Source organism: Neophocaena asiaeorientalis, unplaced genomic scaffold (assembly GCF_003031525.2).
Source record: "Neophocaena asiaeorientalis asiaeorientalis breed wild unplaced genomic scaffold, Neophocaena_asiaeorientalis_V1.1 scaffold26, whole genome shotgun sequence".
NCBI lineage: Eukaryota > Metazoa > Chordata > Mammalia > Artiodactyla > Phocoenidae > Neophocaena > Neophocaena asiaeorientalis.
Genome location: NW_020173108.1, coordinates 8,502,924 through 8,517,498, shown reverse-complemented (window position 1 = coordinate 8,517,498; position 14,575 = coordinate 8,502,924). Strand labels below are relative to the sequence as shown.

The following is a 14,575-nucleotide window of genomic DNA, read 5'->3' as shown; positions in this document are numbered from 1 at the left end:
AATTGACGTATAACATTTTATAAGTTTAAGGTGTACAAATGATGCTTTGATACATGTATATGTTATGAAATGATTACTCTAATAATATTAGTTGACAAATCCATCACCTCACATAATTACCATTTCTTTTTTGTGGCAGGAACACATATGTATATACAGTATCGTTAACTGTAATCATTGTGCTATACATTAGATCCCCAGAATTTATTCATCTTATAACTTGTAGTTTGTACCCTTTGATTAACATCTCCCCGTTTTCCCCTCCTCCAGCCCTGAGTAACTATTAATACCATTCTAGTCTGTGTTTTTATGATTTTTTAGATTCCACATGTAAATGATACCATATAGTATATGTATTTTTTTTTGACTTATTTCACTTAGCATAATGTCCTCAAGGCCCATCTGAATTATCACAAATAGAGGATTTCCTTCTTTTTTTATGGGTAAGGTGTGTGTGTGTGTGTGTGTGTGTGTGTGTGTGTGTGTACACACATGTACCACATTTTCTTTATTCATCTGTTGATGGACACTTAGATTGTTTTGGTATCTTGGCTGTTGTGAGTAATGCTGCAGTGAACATTTCTTTGAGATCCTGTTTTCATTTCCTTTTGATACATACCCAGAAGTGGCATTGCTGGATCATATAGTAGTTCTATTTTTATTTGTTGAGGAACCTCCATACTGTTTTCCATAATGGCTGCACCAGTTTACATTCCCACTGACAGTGCGCAAGAGTTCTATTTTCTCTATACCCTCACCAACACTTGTTACCTCTTGTCTTTTTGATGACAGCCATTTTATCCATTATGAGGTGATAGGTGATATCTCATTGTGGTTTTGATTTGCATTTCCCTGATGATTAGTGCTGTCGAGCACCTTTTCATGTACCTGTTGGCCATCTGTATATCAGCTTTGGAAAAATATCTATCCCTCTGCTCAATTTTTAATCAGTTGTTTTTTAAACTACTGAGTTGTATGCATTCTTTATATATTGGGTATTAACCCCTTATTAGATACATGTTTGCAAATATTTTCTCTTATTCCATAGGTTCCCTTTTTTTGTTGTTGATTATTTCTTTTGCTGTGCAGAGCTTTTTAGTTTGATGTAGTCCCACGTACTAATTTTTGCTTTTGTTGCTTGTGCTTTTGGGGTCACATCCAAAAAATTGTTGCCCAGACCAATGTCAAACATTTTCCTTATGTTTTTTTCTAGGGTTTTACAGTTTCAGTTCTTATGTTTAAGTGTTGAATCCATTTCAGTGGTATAAGATTGGGGTCTAATTCCATTCTTCTGCTTGTGGTTTTCCAGTATTCCCAACATTGTTTATGGAATAGAATATCCATTCCTCATTGAGTATTTTTGGCTCCCTTGTCAAATATTAGTTGACCATATATGTGAGGATTTATTTCTGAGCTTCTGATTCTGTTTCATCAGCCTATGTGTCAGTTTTTATGCCAGTACCATACTGTTTTGATTACTATAGCTTTGTAGTACAGTTTAAAATCAGGAAGTGTGATGCCTCCAGCTTTACTCTTCTTTCTCAGTATTGCTTTGGCTTTTTGAGGTCTTTCATCATTTTATACAAATTACACGATTTTTTTTCCATTTCTGAAAAAATGCCATGGGAATTTTGATAGGGATTGCATTGAATTTTGATAGGGACGGCGTTGGGTAATATGAACATTTTAACAATATTTGTTCTTTTGACTCATGAACAAGGGATATCTTTCCATTTGTTTCTGCTCTAATATTTGTTAATTCCTTCCTCTGCTAACTTTGGGCTTAGTTCGTTCTTCTTCCTCTAGTTCCTTGAGTTGTAAAGTTATGTTGTTTATTTGAGATCTTTCTTTTTTCTTAATGTAGGCATTTATCACTATAAACTTCCCTTTTAGAACTGCTTTTGCAGCATTTGCTGGGTTTTGGTATGCTGTGTTTCCCTTTTCATTTGTGTAAAGGTATTTTTTGATTTCCCTTTTGGTTTCTTCTTTGACCCATTAGTTATTCAGGAGTGTGTTATGTAACTTCCACATATTCGTGAATTTTCCAGCATTCATTCTGTTAGTTCATTCCTAGTTAGATTCCATTCTGGTGGGAAAAGATGCTTGATGTGCTTTCAGTCTTCTTAAATTTGCTAAACTTGCTTTGTGATCTGTCGTATCATCTGTTCTGGAGAATGTTCCATGTGTGCTTGAAAAGAATGTGTATTCTGCTATTATTGGTTGAAATGTTCTATATATGTCCATTAGGTTCTTTCGTTCCAAAGTGTGGCTCAAGTCCAATGTTTCCTTGTTGATTTTCTGTCTGGATGATCTGTCTATTGTCGAATGTGGGGTACTGAAGTCCCCTACTATTATTATATTGCCTATTTTTCCTTCAGGTCTGTTAATAATTGCTTAATATATTTAGGTACTCCAATGTTGGGCACATATACATTTAGGAGTGTTATGCCTTGTTGACTAATTGATTGCTTTATCAATATATAATGACCTTTTTTTTCTTTTTACCATTTTTGTCTTAAAGTCTATTTTGTCTGATAAAATTATATTTACTTCTGTTCAGTTTTGGTTTACATTTGTACAGAATATCTTTTTTTTTTTTTAATTGCTAGTTTATTTATTTATTTTTTTGGCCAGGTCACACAGCTTGAGGGATCTTAGTTCCCCAACCAGGGATCAGACCTGGGCCCCAGCAGTGAAAGCACTACGTCCTAACCACTAGACCAGGGAACCAGGGAATTCCCCAGAATATCTTTTTCCACCCCTTCACTTTGAATCTGTGTGTGTCCTTAAAGCTGAAGTGAGTGTTGTGTAGCCAGTATATAGTTAGGTCTTGCTTTTTGTCCATCCAGCCACTCTGTCTTTTGTTTGTTTGTTTGTTTGTTTGTGTTTCGTGGTACGCGGGACTCTCACTGTTGTGGCCTCTCCTGTTGCGGAGCGCGGGCTCCAGACGCGCAGGCTCAGCGGCCATGGCTTACGGGCCTAGCCACTCCGCGGCATGTGGGATCTTCCCGGACCGGGGAACGAACCCGTGTCCCCTGCATCGGCAGGCGGACTCTCAACCACTGCACCACCAGGGAAGCCCCCACTCTTGCAGAATTAAATGCATTTACATTTAGAGTAATTACTGATTGGTAAGAACTTACTAATATCTTGTTGTCTGGCTGTTTTGTAGTTCCCTTGTTCTTTATTCCTGTCTTGCTGCCTTCCTTTGTGACTTGATTTTCTGTAGCAGTATGCTTTGATTCTCTTCTCTGTCTTTTGTGAATCTGCTGTAGCATTTTGCTTTGTGGTTACCATGAGGCTTACATAAAACATTTCATAGTTTTAACAATGTATTTTACGATGATAACTTAACTTAGATCACACACAAAAACTTTACCCTTTTACGCTCCCCTTTGAAGTCACAATTTACCTCTTTTTATATTGTGTATCCATTAACAAATTACTGTAGCTAGTTATTTTAATGCTTTTTCCTTAACTTTTTTTTTGAATTTTTGAATTTTATTTAATTTATTTTTTTATACAGCAGGTTCTTATTAGTCATCAATTAGTCATCAATTTTATACACATCAGTGTATATATGTCAATCCCAATCTCCCAGTTCATCACACCACCACCCCCACCCGCCGCTGCTTTCCCCCCTTGGTGTCCATACGTTTGTTCTCTACATCTGTGTCTCAGTTTCTGCCCTGCAAACCGGTTCATCTATACCATTTTTCTAGGTTCCACATATATGCGTTAATATGCGATATGTGTTTTTCTCTGACTTACTTCACTCTGAATGACGTCTATATATATATGTATAACTTTATTTTATTAGAGTTAAATGGTTAGCACTCCACTGTACTATATTACAGTATTAGAGTATTCTGAATTTGACTATATACTTATCTTTACCAGTGTGTTTTGTATTTTCTGTGTTTTCATGTTACTAATTAGTGTGTTTTCATTTCAGCTGGAAGACTTTTTTCAGCATTTCTTGTAAGGCAGGTGTTGTGATGAGTTCCCTTAGCTTTTGTTTGTCTGGGAAAATCTTTATCCCTTCTTCATTTCTGAATGACAGCTTTGCCAGGTAAAGAAAGTATCCTTGGTTGGCAGCTTTCTTCTTTCAGCCCTTTGAATATATCATCCTGCTCTCTCCTGCCCCGTAAGATTTCTGCTTAGAAATCCACCAATAGCCTATTGGGGGTTCCCTTGAGCGTTACAAGCTTTTTTTCTCTTCCAGCTTTTAAGATTTTTCTTTGTCTTTGATTTCTGTCAATTTTGTTAAACTGTGTCTTGGAGAGGATCACTTTAACTTGATTCGGTTTGGTGACCTATTAGCTTCATGAACCTGATATCCAAATCTCTCCTCAGTTTGGGAAAGTTCTCAGCCATTATTTCATTAAATAAGCTTTCTGCACTCTTCTCCTTCCCAAACTCCAATAATTTGCAAACCGGTTCTTTTGTTGGCATCCCACAGAACATGTAGGCTTTTAAAATTCTTTTTCATTCCTTTTTCTTTTTTCTCTTGATTGAATGATTTCAATTGATCTATCTTTGAGCTCACTTGCTTGGTCAAGTCTGATGTTAGAGCTCTCTACTGATCATTGTATTCTTCAGCTTGAAAATTTCTTGTTTGGTTCTTATATATGTTTTCCATCTCTTCATTGAACTTCTAATTTTGTTCTTAATATTGTTTTTATGATATTGTTATGTTGCTTATCTGTTTTCTCTTGTAACTCTGAGCATCTTTTGAACAATTGTGAATTATTTGTTGGGCAATTCCAGCAAATGTATCTTCATTTGTTTGAGACCAATTACTAGAGGTTTACTGTATTCCTTTGGTGGAGCCATGCTTCCCTGATTCTTTGTGATCCCTGTAGCCTAGTAAAGATGTCTGCATTTGAAGAAGCAGTGACCTTCTCCAAACTATGGACTGACTGGTAAGAGAAGCCTTTCACCTGTGGGTGGGGGCATGCTGGAGCATGTTGTGACCCCAGGTCTAGTGGTGCAGAGCTTCAAGTGCAGGGGTGTGTGGCTGCATCAGTTTTGGGGGTCAGTGTGATGTCTCTTTGGCTCAGGCCACTGGATTTCATGACATTGATATGTGTGGTCTCTGGTGAGTGACACAGGGTGTTTTCAGTGGCTACAAGGGCTGTCTGAGTCCTCAGTGGCATCACTAGGTTCAATGGCTAGGTATCAGAGCAGACAGCAGTGATGGCCAGAGCTGGTGGTGTGCACACATTTGCCCGTGGGAGCCAGCTACAGGGGCCAGTGTAGTGGGCCGGTTGCAGACGTACGTGTATTTGTGGCACTACAAGTCAGGCAGCAAAGCTGGAGCCAACTATGGGTACACTGGTAGTTGCAGGGCCCCTGGGGGTTGATGTGTACTACTGTGACTGCTCCGTCTCACCATGAGCACGCTGCAGTGGAGGCTGGTGACAGGAGCAGTCTGGGGGTGTGCAGGTGCACAGCTGGCAGACCTAGCTGCTGGTGGGCACAGTGTTGCCTGCCGGTGACAGAAGACAGGACCACATCCTGACCCATAAGGACCTGTGGGGGCCCTTGCGGTAGGCATGCTTTCCCATGGCTGCACAGTCTCTTCCTGGGTGTGTGCAGGTGATGGAGGCTGGTGATAGGCATCAGGTTGGCAGCAGCTTGCAAGTGCACAGCTGGAGGGGCTCCCATGGTAGTGGGGGATCTAGGCTGGAATCTTGCACTTGAGCAGCCACAGAGGCCTGGTTTGGCTGCTGATGTGGTTCCTGGGCTCCAGAGGGGATGGGTGTGGAGGAAGCAGGAAGGGACACAGGGGGCTGGAGTCAATGAATGTGAACACATGTGGGGTGAAAACTGGTGAAATCTGCAGGGGTTCTGTGACTACTGTGCTGGCTCTTGGTTCCTTCTTCAGTGATGGAAGCTGCTGGGTTTCTCTGCAGAGCTGGTCACTGTGACCTCCTGCTGTGTGACTGCTATTGGTAGCCCCTGCTTTTCTTCCTTGTTCCTAGGTGTCTCTATGTGTGTCTTTGTACAGTGCTCCAAAGGGCTGAGGTTGATCACTTACCCACTTTTCTTTCCCAGCAAGGAGAACTCTTTCTAGCTGTGGAGTTCGCTCTTGGCAGTGAACAATGTTGGCTTGGGGGATGGCATGATGCAGGCAAAACGAAGCTGCTTTCCTTCTTTTTCTGGGTGGTATTCTCAGTTTGTTGTTCCACTGTGTTGCTGAAATTCTGTAAGTAGACTCCAGAGCTCTCCGAGAACTATTTTGTTTGTGGATAGCTGATAGCTATCTAATTGTTGATCTTTGTGGGAATATGGAGGCTGGGGTCTCCTATGCTGCTGTTTTGGTTATGCTACTCTCTTGACTTGGCTTTAGAGTCTGTTCTTAATCACAGTTGTTGTTCCCCTTCAAAGTAATTTTAGAAAGCCAAACTTTTATTATAGCAGTAGCAGCAGTAATATCTTCTTGAGTGCTTACTTGGTGGCAGGTTCTGTGCTAAGTTCATTTACAGCCATTCCAAGCAATGGGTATTAGCACTGCATTTAGCCATAATGAAACTGAGGCTCCCCAAAGTTAAGCTGTTGTACTTCCTCAAGGTCACAGTGCTTGTAAGTGCCACATCTAGGATTGGAACCCAAACAGTCTGACCCAGAGCCCGTGTGCTTAACTATTTAGCTAAACTGCCTTTACATTTATCTGGTAAAAGGAGTCATTAAAAGTAATCATTATTTGCTGTTATTTAAAAATTAAAATGTGGGGGCTTCCCTGGTGGTGCAGTGGTTGAGAGTCCGCCTGCCGATGCAGGGGACGCGGGTTCGTGCCCCGGTCTGGGAGGATCCCACGTGCCGCGGAGCGGCTGGGCCCGTGAGCCATGGCCGCTGAACCTGTGCGTCCGGAGCCTGTGCTCGGCAACGGAAGAGGCCACAACAGTGAGAGGCCCTCGTACTGCAAAAAAAATAAAAAATAAAAAAATAAAAATGTGGTAAGGTATAATATCCTAGAGCATGAGATGGAGGAGAGTTAATATCTATTTAAACGGATTATCAAAGGGTGCAGGTCTGTGAATTCATGTCACCCTGTGGGGAGTTGAGGGATGACTTGCCAAATGGTTTATTGTCTGCTGCATTCTCTTAGGTATTTCACTAAAATGCATGATGTCAGAGCCATAGGTCCCAAACTTGGCTAATCACCAGAGTCACCTGTGGAACATTACCATTGCAGTTTCTGGGGCCCTACCTGAGATTCCAGGATGAATCCCAGGGATCTGTAATTTTGAGCAACCTTTCCAATGAGTCTAATGGTCACTGTTAGAGCCTTGTTCACCCAACCACATTCACTTCATGAAGGACACTTCAATGACAGAATCCAAGTGCAGAAAAATCTTGATGTGATGGAGTGACATGCTGAATCTAACAAAATTAAATTTAAAGGGGGGAAAAAGCATAAATGAAAGGGGGTATAGATCTAGAGTTGCAGGTATATACACACACACACACATATTGGGGTGAGGTTTTGTTTCTTTGGGTGAAGTTTCTTTTGCATTTTGCCATTGGTGGTTATATAATATACGTGTAATAATATTTCCTCTAGAGTTCTCTTAATTATAAATTTGATTCGGTTGAATGAAGATTTCATATCACTACCATGGTAAGAAGGATTCTAGAATCATCTCAGCGTTCTTTATCCAAACTCCCTCCACCCTGCCCCCCACACGTCAGTTGAAAATCATAGCCCATTGAACCATGGTTACTGAAGGTTGTGAAATCTGAAAACATTTGATTGGACTGTACAGAATCCATAATCTTTGCCCTAGAAAAGGAGACACGTATTTTACTCTACTCACGAGGTCGTGATTGTCACTATGTGACCAAATATGGGTCATTTTTTATTTCATTTCCCAAACAGTCCATGAAGATCACCCTATTATTTAGGACTCCTGATTCTTTTCTTACCTACTTTTTGGGTTACAGTGAAGAGTTTTTCTGGATTTTCTTTCTTTAAAAATTATTAGTTTCATTTTTATTTGTATTATTTTTGGTGTAGGTATATGTGCCAAAAAATGACATTTACTACTTCCTTGTCTTAGGAAAAATGTTACACACTGTTTTTCTGTCTTTTTTTTTTTTTTAAAGTAAATATTTGCATTTCTATTGTGTGCCAAGTGTTGTGCTAGGGATCAGGGTACAATGATGAGTAAAACAACTGTGGTGCTTGTTCTGAATATAGTGATTCATTTAGTGATGAAGATGGGGAAATAGTACATGAATAAAATTGGTAAAAATGCTGTGGAAGAAACAAAAAATAAGCTGACATAGAGTATAACATGAGGAGGCCTGTTTTCTAGAGGATGGCTAGAGAAGACTATGCAGAGGGGACATTTGGAGCAGAAGGGAGCTGGAGCATTCTGTAAAGAGAACATGAACCAAGGTCTTGATGGGATGGAGAGGAGCAGGTTTAGAACTGAGATAAGATCAGGGTGAAGCTAAGTTGGAGGAGAGAGAGAAAGAGAGCAGCGTGGGGAGATGGATATGCAGGTCCTTATTGAGTCTAGTGTGAGGTGTTTTAATTTTTTTTTTAAGTGTGATAAGAAACTAGCACTGGATTGTAATAAAGGTATTACAGCTGAGTAGGGCATGGTTGAAGGATGTGGATATAGGAAATCAGTTAAGAGGCTGCTATACTAGGCTAGGAGAGATTGTTGGTGGCTTGGACCAGTGTGGTAGCAGTTGAGAGGGAGAGAGGTAGATGGATTCAGTAAATATTTTGGAGATAGGATGAATGAACTTGCAGGTGGGTTGGATGTGTGAACAGGGTGAGGAGGATTTCAGGAGTGGCCAACGAGGTAGACATTGAAGCTACTTAGTAAAGACTGGAGGCCTATAAGATGGCTTTTTGGGGAAAGTAATCTTTCAGACTTAAGTTTGAAACCGAAGTGGAGTAGTCAGGTAATCATTTGGATATATGGGTCTGTTTTTCAGAGAAGAGGTCTCATTTGGAGATATAAATATGGGAGACATCAGTACAGAAAATGGAATTTAAACCAAGAAGTGGATGAGATCATTTAAGACAGTATAGAGAAGGCAGATTTCTCAGGAGCTAACCTTGAGGGCCTCCATTGTTTAGATACTGGGGGGAGAAAGAGACTGATAAACAGTTGGCAGGAGGAAAACCAAAAGCATGCGGTGCTGTGAGCAAGTGAAGAAAATATTTCCGGGAGGAGGGAGTGGTCCACTGGGCCAAATGCTCCTCAAGATGATGAGTAAGGGAATGGTGGGGCTAAGGGAAGCACCAGAGTTTATTTTATTAGATAGGATATAGGATTAAGTTGAACCATAAGAAATTGGTGACATTGGACTATTTTTGGCTTATGAGAATGGCAATTTCATATAATTTGACCTAATATAATATGTTATACTATTGAGGATGAGTTGCTTTTAGAAGGCGAGTTTGATGAAGCAGTGTTGAGGGAGTTTAACCAAAAGAATACAGCCTTTGAGCAATTGGGAGAGATGGGTTTGGAGCTCACCAGTGGAGTGTTGGTCTTTGAAGCGGGGCAGGGAGGCACATATTTTCTCAGTTGTAACAGGAAGGAAGAATGATATGCACATTCAGCCATACTTGAGTGATTACAGTGATGCCAATCCCAGCAGCTAGTGTCTTATATGGGACAAATAATTATAGAAGTTTTTGGATTTAGCAGTTAGGTGTATATAGATTGATTTTGTTCATAGGGCGGTGTGGGTACTGATCTTGGTTTGCTTGTAGTAGGCTCTAAATTTTCTCTCAAAAGTCTTTGCTATCAGTGATTTTTTTTTTTTTCTCAGTTTTTCTTTTTCACCAGAAGCAGAGTAAATCAAATATCATGACCTCCTTCGCCACTCCTTGGCAGTGCAACACTGTGGCCTCCCTGTAGAACTGATTAGCAAATCAAAGAATAAAGTGGTTTTCTCACAAGTGATTTTCTTGCCCTACAGAAAATTGTCTTTTTCAGTATTACCATCAGCATCCTTTGACTTGTCAGCATAACTGAAACATTATCTATGATTTCTGTTACTTTAATGCAGACTACAAGTGTATCTTTTTAAGGTCATATCATGCTTCTCTGTTGTGTGTACAGAATTTGCTTATGGAAGTATGTATATTTCAAGAATTTTAGCTGTTTGTAGCGAGACTTTATTCCACTGCATAATATAGTTTAAAAAATGATTTTCATTAGACCATTATGCTAACATATCTCTAGGCCACAATTTTCTCCATGGACTTATTAATTCAGTACAGAATTTCAGGTACTGATCATTAATTGTATCTTTAAAGCTACAATGAGATTGAAAGTCATCTTTAATGCCTGCAGGATCTTTTTTCATGGAACATCCATCGCCTGTAATGTTTATTTTGTATAATACTCTCGTCCATGGGTTTTGGGACTGTGGCCATAGTGAGAATATTCGCAAAAGGAGGCTCTTTTTCTCAGTGTGTTCTTTTAAGCTATAGGTGGCTTTGCTACGTGCATGCCTCCAAAATTATCTTTTCCCGAAAGTACAGAAAGATCTGGAGAAACATGGGCACCAATGAATTAATTTATACATTATAAGCGTCTGATAAAACACTTAGCATCTTTAAAAGCTCTGCGATGGTGGTATTTTAGACCAAGCTAAGGTTTTATTTTATGGAGGTGTGTAGCTTTACCGCAGGCAAGACAAGGCAACATGTTCTAATTCTGCTTGGATTCAGAGGAACTTGATTTACTGTTGTTACCTGCTTCGGTAGAAATTGCAAGCATCACGTGAAGTAGGCTTGTATCTTCAGTATTGGAAATATTCAACGAAACTCATCAGTGGTGATTTCAAAAAGCCTCAGTCCGGGGTGTTGTGATAATGAGTGAAGAAAAGTTTTTCCCTTATTTCAGACAGCCTTTGATAGCATGTCTGTTTAGGAAATTAAATACAGATTAGTCAGCTGTGTACCTAACTCTCAAATATTTTTAGCTTCTTTGGGTGAACTTTGGGTTAGGCCAAGGGCCCCCTTTGGTCTTTCCACGAGAGCCAGTCGACCAATATGGATGTGTGCCTATAGAGGAAGATTTGTAGTGTAATATTGCTCAGTTGCCGACCGGCAACCTCCATCGTTCAACTAGCTTCTTTGGACCCTGAACTAGTGTGTCAGTGATCCATCAGGTTTCATTTGTTTTGCCATTTCTAGTCAAGGACTGATCCATATTCTCTCTCTTGCTTTTCACGGGGGGAAGTGAGGCTTGTCTTGCAGGATGAGTTCTTTGCTAAGACCTTGCACTTTCTGCTTTTCTATACATTGATGAACAGGCTTGAGTTCTCCCTTGTAGGACATGGCACCCCACCCTAGAGGTGACAGTTGCCTTAAAGGACTACAGTTCTGACCTGTAGGGGGCTCTTTCTATCATATGTGTCTAAGTAGAGAGGCCTGTGAGAACATCTTTCAGGTCTGAGGAGGTCCATGGCCATCTTGTGCTCTTTGTTTCTTCAACGTCTAGGCTTTGGGTATTCATCTCCAGTGTTGTCTCTCCCGCTCACCCTCAAGGTACCTTCCTGCTGGTTTGCTTCTCATCTTGGCTATAGTAAGTCCCCTACATACGAACCTTCAAGCTGCGAACTTTCAAAGATGCGAATGTATTATAAACTTACTACAGTACAGTGCTATCAATATATAGCCGATTGTGTTAGCTGGGTACCTAGGCTAACTTTGTTGGACTTACAAACAAATTGGACTTACAGACGTGCTCTTGGAATGGAACTCATTTGTATGTAGGGGACTTACTGTACTTTTTTTCTTATTCCAAAGTATCTCCCTTAGTCCCTTCAGACTTCTGTCACCTCTCTCACAGTTTGCTGAAGTGGTCTTCTCTTGGTAGATAGCACTCTTTTGATTTCTCCCTACCCCTTGCTGAACTGGCCAATACTTGGAACTTGAATCTTTCTTATTCTTGGCCTCCCCGTTACAAAATCCACAACCACTCATAATGGACTAAAGAAGAGTATAAATACCCTTAACCAGTTTTTTCCATCTTGATTATGGCCTTCCTTATGTATTTTTTTTATCAAAAGAGGATCAATCATGTCATACATGCTACGTTTTTCATACATACTATTTTAAAACTGGGTTTTCTTCACTGTATCTCCTGAAAGTAACTTCCCAATATTTCTTTGTTTAAAAAAATTTGTATTTCTAACTTTTTAGCGACTGAAAACTGTTTCATGATATTAGATGTATCACTTGACCAGTCCTTCACTTTGGGACATGTAGGTGTTTTTGCTTCTTTTTTTCCTTCCCCCTTTCTGTCTTCCTGTTATTTACTGGTGAGAGAATTTTTGTTTCTGGGTGTACGGATTTGTTTATTTTCTATGCATATATTTTATTAAACCTTAATGTGGACATTTTTGGGGTCATAGCGCAGGCTATTGCTATTGCTGTGGCACAAATGCAAGGTCACCTTGTGTATTCAGACAGGGACCCATATCTAATGCACATCTGTTTTTCCAGCATGTAACCTTATGCCTGTACAGTGGGTGTTCACTAAAGAATTATTGTTGAGTTGAAGAAATGTGAGGGCCATGTGATAAACATATAAGTACTATGTATTTGAGACCCAAGATATAGGAGTGAACAAGACAAAGATTGTCATTGCTCTCATAAGTTGAAGGTTTATTCTATATAGCATGGTTTATGTTTAGAGGTGGCAAGCCTCTACATGTGAGGATCAATTAAAAAAACGGAAGGATACACAGTATAGTAGAAGCAATCTAAATGACTTACAGTACAGTTGCTTGGGGAAGGTTCATGCCAATCTTTTTCATAATATAGCTAATTAAGAATTGACTAGTTGATTTTTCTATTGATGATAGTTCTTCTTTAGGATTGTTCACTAGTGTTACTGATTCAAATGGAATGATCTTTTTTAGGTTCATACATTTTTGCTCTTATAAGTAACTGGAATCAATTATAGTTAAATTTAAAATTTCATAGCTGAGTATAATATGGTGTTATACTCAGTGATTTTAGAGATCTGAACTGAAGATCTTTTAGGGCTGGGTTTGGGGTAATAGAAAATATAGCCCCCAATATTTTTGGTCTTTCTGTTGCACATTTTAAAATATGACTAAACAAAGATTGCAGCCATGGAGAAGATTTTCTGCTGTAAATTGGTGTTTTAACAGCCAGCTGTTATGCGTTCATGCATTATGCGATCCAACTTATAAAAGTGGATAGTGAAGGGAGAGTAGCTGCCCTCTTGGTCAGGCACATAGTTTAAAAAAAATGTTGTGTGTCTCTGCAGAGCTATATTAGAGTTTCATATAGCTGCCTCTTTCTTTTTTATTGTAGGGCCAGCTCTCAATGTTGCAAGAAAAAATAGACCATTTGGAACGTTTGCTAGCTGAGAATAATGAGATCATCTCAAATATTAGAGACTCGGTCATCAATTTGAGTGAGTCTGTGGAAGATGGTTCGAAAAGCTCAAAAGGCAATTTCAGCCAAGGTGCCGGCTCACCTCTTCTGCCATCGAAACAGTTGTCTCTCACAGTTGACCCTGGAGACTGTCTGTTTGCTTCACAAAGTGGAAGTCAGAGTTCAGATGTGCAGGTAATGTATGCATTTGTTAATAATCACTGGGCTTTGATTTGTTTTTGTTTTTTTAGATTTGATCTGGTATCTGTTCTTAGTTGCTGAATTCTCTGGATTATCATTTCTATTTTTGTAAAATCATTTGATTAGTCAAGTGATCATTAATGTTCTTTTGAGTGATAAAATTCTGTAATTCTGTTTCTCCTAATTTTTCTTATTTTATACTTCCTGAGTATGGCCTTTTCTGTATGCTTCTTAGGTCTTATTTTCTGTAATAGTTGAAGACCTTCAGAGGTTTAAATCTGGCCAAAGAGATTTTTTTTACCTTCCTTTGGAGAGTACCAGAAAAGCCCTACTCTTAGTATATATCTGTTCTACATTATAGGTTTCACACAGTGTAAGGTTAGATTCTTTTTACTGAATATGCCTTTGTGAGAGGGAAGGGAAATGTTCTAAAGCTGTGCTGTCCAGGATGGAGGCTGCTGTCCACCTGCGGTTAATGAGCACTTCAAGTGTGGCTAATTTGAATTAAGATGTGCACTAATATCCGCACAAAGTGTTGAAGAGTTAATGTGAAAAAAGAATGTAAAATATCTTGCTCATTCATTACATGTTACGATGGTAAAATTTCAAATATATCAGGTTAAAAAATATATCATCAAAATTAATTTTACCTATTTCATTTTACTAGAAAATTTTAAATTATGTATTTGGCTTGCATAATATTTCCCTTGGGTAGCACTGTTCTAGAGGGTAGGGGAGTTGAAAACTAAGGTAAGAAAGGACTTCTGCCTTTCTTAAACTTTCGGTGTGTCACTCATGTTTGCTCTGTTCTACAGATTGGCAAAGAGCTATTTTACCGTTGTACCTTAGACTGGAACTTGGTGACAGGACCCTGGGGTGTGAATATTTTAAAGTTGGACAAAAGGAGTTGGCTCTGGCCTTGCTTCAGAGTAGAAGTTTTCATTAACTCTTGGGGACAGAGAACATGATATGATCTCG

The 14,575-nt window shown here is 39.4% G+C and overlaps 1 protein-coding gene across 1 annotated transcript in view; it reads left to right on the top strand.

Moving 5' to 3' along the window:
- MAN2A1 (mannosidase alpha class 2A member 1) overlaps positions 1 to 14,575 on the top strand; it is a 161,666-nt gene that overhangs the window by 16,593 nt on the left and 130,498 nt on the right. Inside the window, exon 2 of the mRNA XM_024743371.1 lies at positions 13,334 to 13,591. Within this exon, the coding sequence (XP_024599139.1) occupies positions 13,334 to 13,591 (258 nt within the window). The remainder of the gene's footprint in view (positions 1 to 13,333; positions 13,592 to 14,575) is intronic.